Source organism: Sceloporus undulatus, chromosome 5, assembly GCF_019175285.1.
Source record: "Sceloporus undulatus isolate JIND9_A2432 ecotype Alabama chromosome 5, SceUnd_v1.1, whole genome shotgun sequence".
In the NCBI taxonomy this organism is placed as follows: domain Eukaryota; kingdom Metazoa; phylum Chordata; class Lepidosauria; order Squamata; family Phrynosomatidae; genus Sceloporus; species Sceloporus undulatus.
The window spans coordinates 64710444-64717985 of record NC_056526.1 but is presented as its reverse complement, the minus strand read 5'-3'; the positions used below and the strand labels follow the sequence as shown (position 1 = coordinate 64717985).

Here is a 7542-nt window from a genome sequence, read left to right as displayed (position 1 = left end):
CTTTTGAAAATGCAAACAAGCCTTGAAATACAAATGAGAGGAGTCACCCTCAGTCAGAAAACCTTGCTTCTCCTTGCATTCACCACATAATTTGTGCTAAACCTTTCAATACTGTAAAGTCTGCTCCAGAAGTACAGTATATCTAAATATTAAATGTAGAACAATCCCAACCTATTCCCTGGATTTACCCAGAAATGAACTATATATGTGTGAGATAAATTTCTTGAGCCAATCCAGAAGGCTTGGTAAATGGGAAATGAAGGGGAATCATTCACTTCCTGTTTTACTTATCTTCCATTCATGATAAATCTGTCATTCACATTAGAGAAAATATGAACTTAATTTCACTTTTATGGTTATTAGATTCAGTGATATTAGTGTTGTAACATCAGGATCAAGGAGAAATTAGAAAGAAGGATTTCTCTCTTTCCTTCCTGTCACTCATCTTTGCTATCATCCTGACATACTATGGCCTGTTACAGACAGCCAAAATAAAGCTGCTTCGAGTCACTTTGGAGGTATGATATTTCAATTTTACATGTGTCCTAAGAGTCCAAAGGCCGCACCAAAGCTGCACTCCAGTCCTAACTGGAGTGCAGCTTTGGTGAAGCTTCCAGACTCTTAGGACTCATGCATCATTGAAATACCATATCTCCAAAGTGACTCGAAGCAGCTTTATTTTGGCTGTCTGTAACAGGCCTATATAATGCGTTTGGGTTTCCAGACCTGTGCTGCTGGAAAGAGCCCTGGGAATTAATATTCAGCCTGCTCTTGGACAAATCCATTTCAAAACTCTGATAGTGGATTCTTAAGACCCCTGAATTACTCCATAATATTTCTTAGTAGGGAATGTGTTACAGTATAACACTTTAACTGAATGTACTGTGTTTTGTTGCAGTAATAATTGTAGCAACAATTGTGGTTTTTGTTGTAGTAATAAAACACAATAATTACATTATTATTACTATTATTATTAACAATATTTCCACCAAAGGGTATAAAATCAAACATATATAATCAAAGCTAGAGATAATAAAACTTAACAGTATAAGTATGCATAAAATCCCCAACATTCCCCCAACCACTACCCAACTCAGCTACTTCAGGCACAACTCAGTGGCTTAATTTACCAAATCAAAGGAAAAGATCTTCAACACATTATGAAAATGTGTGGAGGTCCATTCGGAGGTCCAAAGGAGGGTCATTCCACAGATACAGACACAGTTCTTGAAAGTCTCACCCCCAGTGGAATAAACAATAATTCTTTGCCTGTAGACATTAAATTCCTAGATAGTGTATGCCATGCTAGCCAAGCTGCCAGGTTAGAATGCTAAATCCTAAATGCACAAAGCAAAAGTTCAAAATTGGTTCTGGCCCAAACCAGTAGCCAGATTTACAGAGGAAGAAACATGTGAGTATTTAGGGAGATTTGAAACAATTTTGATGGCACTGTTCTTATTTAAAGCCAGAGGAAGAAGAGAACGAAAAGGCAAACCCACTAGAAGGCTATCACAATAATCTAGGTGTGACATAACCAAGGCCTGGACAAGCAAAAGGGCACTCTTAGGGATCAAGAACCTACAAAACGTTTATTGCTAGATATCTGCCTTTTCAATTCTTGATAAGTTTATTCAGCTTATCAAATTACTTTTCATGGAATTATTTTTCAGGGCCTCCTGGTCCCCCTGGAGGACTCAAAGTAGAAGAAATCAGAAACACATCTGTAGTTCTTACTTGGAGTCGTGGAACAGACAATCATAGTCCTATTTCAAATTACACTATCCAGTCCAGGACTTTTCTTTCTGACTACTGGAAAGATATGAAAACAGGTAAGACTAATAAAAAAAATTTTTGGCTTGTGTCCTCAGAAATTCTCCAGCGGTAATGTTTCCTCAATTGTAGCAGGAACAGTGATGTTTGATCAGTTGATCGTAATAAATCTACTACTAGCAGGAACAGTATTTCGGTGATGACTGAACAGAATCATAGAAATCAAGTGAAAATTAGCACATATGTTATTATAGTGATACCAGGTTTTAATCTGTAAAGCATCTTTTCTAAACAAGGGAAGTCACAAGAGGATTAACCTTTTATGCACTGTGTTTTTGTTAATATGAAAATTTCAATGTTACGTTTTATGCTCTGAAATAATTCAGCCCAGATGCTTCTCCTGTAACACAGAAAAGTTATATCAAATGTTTGCATACATTCACATCTGTATTAAATAAAAAACACACTTTAAAATTACAGTTGCATGATTGTCCAAACCTAGGCGGCTATGTTTATTTTGTGAACTGGGGTTATATTATGTCTTGTTTCATATATGGGTTACTAAATATTATGCAATGATGAGATAGTAACATTACTTTGACTATACATGCACAGAACATACTACACAGTTACAACATTATTTTGTCTGTTTAGTTGTATATTTAATTTGTATCATGCCTTTCTCCCAGTATGGGATCCATGGCTGAACATAATCCTAATGATTCTTCTCCTTCATGAATAGATTGGGGCACATTCCCTCCTTATGATGATGGAATGAAGACACTTGGCTGTGTTTCCTGCCTTGAAGGAAGTTAGCCATTGAGGGGGGATGTCATGCAGGGAGTAATCTTTACAATGACAATCTCCTTCACTGTGTGTTATTCCAGCCTGGGCTTTTTGGCATCATTCATCTTCCTACCCATCTAGGTTTCAGCATGAGTTTGCCCAATTACTATTTTTGGCACTAAGTAGGAATTTTTGAGGGCTGAGGATCACTTCCTTTTTTCACCAACTATATGCTGCACCACAAGTGTGGGCTTCATCTTATTTTATGATTAATGTGGCTATTTCAACTACTGTTTAATTTGGTGTTGTAAGATTTTATTGTTTTCTGTTTGGCCTTTCAATCTTTGGGTTGATTTATTTTTCTCAGTTTGGCTATTTGGACTTTTATTTGATGTTAGGAGTCATAGTGCAGTTCAGATCTCCTGGTGGATCTTTGAAATATAATGTGATGGATAGCTGGCCATTGTGAGGCCCTCCTTTTGTGCATGACAAGGCCCTAATGCAACAAGGGCTAGCCAGCCCTACTAAACTAATCAACTGTGTGTACCAAATTGGGGGATTTGACTATGACAAGACATGATGGGACATTGTCCCATATGTACCTTGTAACTGATTCATTTCACCTTCTAAGTGCCCTTATGGAATGACCTGTCAGACCACATTGTTTAATGCCCGTAGTTTCGTTTAAATCAAGTTATTTCTATGTTTAAAACAAATTTTGATGTTCTGTTATCATTCCCTAGTTGTGATAGAGTGGTGGCAGGCAATGTACTACATGTTTAATAGAATGTTGTTGTTTTTTAAAAAGGTAAAATTGTGAATTTTTGATCAATGCTACAGCATTAATACTCAAATATGAGATTTAGCATCATGTTCATATAGTTCACCCAATTATTTGCTAATTATGCTGTGTGCAAAGCGCAGCCACATACAACACCCTGTTCCAGAAAGTAAAGAATGAAAAATGTAGTCCAATTCAATAGAATATCTCAATAAACTTTGCTAGACGTGGAGCCCTGGTGGAACAGTGGTTAAATGCATGTATTACTCACTCACAAACCACTCACTCACAAACCACAAGGTTATGAGTTCAATACCAGCCAGGGGCTCAGGGTCAACTCAGGCTTGCATCGTTCTGAGGTCACTAAAATGAGTACCCAGCTTGTTGGGGGCAATTAGCTTACACATTGTAAACTGTTTAGGGAGTGCTTAAGTGCACTGATAAGTGGTATAGAAATGTACTTGCTGTTGCTTGCTTGCTATTATCTGATGCTCATTGTTGTCATGCTGTTGCTATTATATATGTCATCTGACACAGAGAAACAGATTTTGAATTAGCACATTCAGGTGGGTCCATACTGATTTTAGTATATTTGAAATATTGACTGCATCCAGTGTAAGAGAAAAAGAAATAATGACCCAGTTCAGATATAGCAAAAAGCCATAGTTCCAGGGAAACCCTGCCTACATCTGCAAAGAGAAGTAATCCAGTTTGACACCACTTTAACTGCCATTGCACAATGATATGGAATTCTGGGAACTGTAGTACTGTGAGATATTTAGCCTTCTCTCTCAAAGAGTTCTGGTGCCACAACAAACTACAATTCCCAGAATCCCATAGCATTGGGCCATGGCAGTTAAAGTGTTATCAAACTGAATGAGCAGCCTGTGAGGTCAATCCTGCATTCTTTCTCTAACAAGCAGAAATAATTGAACAAATCAGATTTTCCCATCCATGATTTTCTGTGACATGCATACCAAAAGCTGACTGAGTGCCCAGTTCACGCATTACAATTTGCTAACCAACTGTAGAATAATGGGACCAGAAACAGAAGAATGGGTTGAATGAGGTCCACTTTATTCAAAGACCTATTTAAATTGTGTTGAACCAGGAAAGGAGCAAGGTGTGGACAGCCTAGTGTGGAATCAGCTGAGGCACGCATCACCTCTTGACTTCCTCTTCAGCCTTCCCCTAGCAAAACGCCTGAGCCCTGAGGGCAATTCAATAGCTGGATTGCTCCCTATCTGGCCGTCTACTGGAAGGCAAATCTGAGGAATCTCCCCCAACTCTTGAGACTTAAAGGCAGGACAAATCTCCCAGGCTAGACCTAAGATAATCTCCTACCCATCCTCGAGGTCCCAAAACCTAAAGAGGCAGTTCCAGAGTCTTCTTCCTCACCAAATGTGTGCCAAAGTGTTCACCATAATTCTTACTTTTCTTTCCTAACTACCTGCCAAGTGATTTACTTAGGGTTCACACTTAGCCAATTTTCAAAAAACCCCAGATACAGTGTAGGGAAGAGTTAAAAACAGATGAAAGGAAGAAATTCCTAACCAATGTACAATGCTGACAATGTACTAGAGGCAGGAGGGTTCAAAAGAGGATGAAGAAGGGACAGAAAACCAACTAACTCCACCAACCCACATTCAGCATCATGGCGCTTTAGCACTGGACAAGAGCACCATCTGGCTCTTTCCATTGAAGGCCAGCAAAGGCAGCTCCCCCCTCCCAGTAGTTTGCACCACACCAGAAAGAAGCTGCAAAAACATGGAAAGAAAGTCTCTGATTTCTTCATTTTTTGAAATGATTAAATAATGCACAGCAATTTTGGAATAGCCCAGGTTCAACTTGTGAGTGGATCTTCATATGTGACTGAACTAACTAGTAAGAAATTTGTCATGGCAACAGTTTCCAGAATGGAAGAAACAACACTGGATGTTATTGTACCATGATTTTATAGTGTTCATTTGTAACGCCATCTTTCTGTTTTCTTTCAGATCCTCTAATTGTTGAAGGAAATGTTGAATCAGCCAAAGTGATTGATTTAGTCCCATGGATGGAATATGAATTCCGGATAATGGCCACTAATATTTTAGGGACAGGAGAACCTAGTATTCCATCACAGAAAATTCAAACAGATGGATCTCGTATGTACACGCTAATACTGCATCTGAATTAATTGTCTTTTTTAAGTTCCCCTTTTCAAGTATAGTGATATAAACATCTAATGGGCAACTGTACTAAATCCTGCTGCAAGCAAACTTTCTGTGAGTTTGGGTGAACATTTGTTTTTCTCATTCTGCATTATATTTTTCAGTTTCTGTGTAGCAGAATCACTCTGGCCTAAATCCAATTGCTAGTCCCAACTGGAAGTGACCCACTGAATCAATGGTAAGTGTTGACTTACCATTCAGCAATTGTTCCAGTTAGTGTGCTCTAGTTGGGATTAATGGTTGGATTTAGGCTTTGGGAACAATGTTAGTGAAAGAAGCTAAGTGCATAAAGACCATGAGAACAAGATCCATTTCCATAACAGGACCATTTGATTTTGGGGGAGTGCTAATTGCAAAATTTCATAAATGTAAGGGAAAAACTTGTTGTCTAAATCCCATCATTATAACAAAACAGAATATTTCTAAAAAATCATATATATTAGGTGTAGTTCAGGGCATTTTAGAGCTTTGCCACACCTCAGAAGACCCAGACAGGAATACCAGAACACTCTTTTTAGCTGGAATATTTTGAGTATTGTTACAATTTCACTTAATTTATGTGAATTGTCATGAAGACCAAGTGCTTTCCTTTTTTTGCAGATAAATTGGGATGCTACATAATGTCTCTAATGGACAGATTTCTGAAATGAAACCTGGAGCTTCTGTTCCAGACATGCTCAGGGGGAGGGCACCTCTAGGACATAAAGTTACACTGTCCTTTTCATTCTTGCCTAGGAAACAAGGGACAAAACAAAGGCCTAAAAAAGTTTTGGATCTAATTAGAACCAAAAGTTTGAACCAATAGGAGGATTTTATCCCAGAGTGAAATTGCTCATATCCTGTGCTACCGCTCTCTTCTTCGTACTTGCCTCATCACTTTCAGGGAACCAAACTGCCAAGAAAGATGTTTTGCCTTCTTTTTAATGAATATGAGAATTTTCATATTGAGCTGTGAAGAACTTAGTTTTAGTGTGTGTGCATATGACAGGGGGTGGGGAGTAATAAAAATAGAACTTTGTATCAGACACTTCCAGAATTGGGCAGGGGGACATCTTCAGCATATGGAAGTGTTATCTGAAGGGTTTGGTTTAGTCTTTTTGTCCTTACTGATAATCCTCTAGGGGACTATTTTGCTCTGAGACGAAATATATATCCCCAAATTTGACCACAAGAAGATGGTTATGTATCATAGCCCAAGCATCAGAATGAATCAATTTGGAACTCTTTTGGTCTGGGGGTAAGCAGCTTATTTATTTTTTAAGCATTCTCCAAAGATCATTGCAGTTGCTGATACAAAACCAAAAGAAGTGGGAGCAATGTGTTCTTCACTAATACAAATACCTTTCCTTGTGATTCTGAAATCAGTAGATGTGATACAGTGATCACAGTACAGCCTCTGGGTGGTTCTAGTCCCTGCCCAGCCAAGTATCCCAGTATAGCCATGAAGGCATTTTTTTTCTTATCAGTTGCAGGATCAGAGATAAAGAGCTTTGAACTCCAGTGAGTTGAAGGATAATACACAACTCTCTTACTCCATAAGTGTCTATGTGTGTCATCCATCACAGCCTCTGAGATGTGCTGCTAAACAATCTCCCTGGCACTCCCAGTTCATTAATCAAATGAAAGCAGTACTCCCAGACCCCCATTCCTTGATGACTAGAGAATGGAACCCAACTTAAAATTCTTATCCACAAGTCAAGATCTGGAAGTCTGGTAAAGAACCATTCCCCTCCCCCTCAAAAGGTGAATTCCTCTTTAGGAAGTAATGATAAATATAACCTAAATACAGTGGTGCCTCGGGATACGAAATGATCGGGTTATGAAATTTCTGGGATATGAAAAAGTTGGATTGGCAAAAACTGTTTCGGGTTACGAAATATTTTTCGGGTTACGAAATTCATTTCGGCGCGAAATTCAAATGCTGCAAAGTGCAGCTATAGGCTTTCCAGTGCTAACGGAAAAGTGTTTCGGGTTACGAAATTTTCGGGTTAC

General features: G+C 38.5%; 1 protein-coding gene across 1 annotated transcript in view; it reads left to right on the top strand.

The window, feature by feature from the left end:
- CNTN1 (contactin 1) overlaps positions 1 to 7542 on the top strand; it is a 219719-nt gene that overhangs the window by 190526 nt on the left and 21651 nt on the right. Inside the window, 2 exon segments of the mRNA XM_042469611.1 lie at positions 1671 to 1829; positions 5335 to 5484. Coding sequence (XP_042325545.1) covers positions 1671 to 1829; positions 5335 to 5484 — 309 coding nt within the window.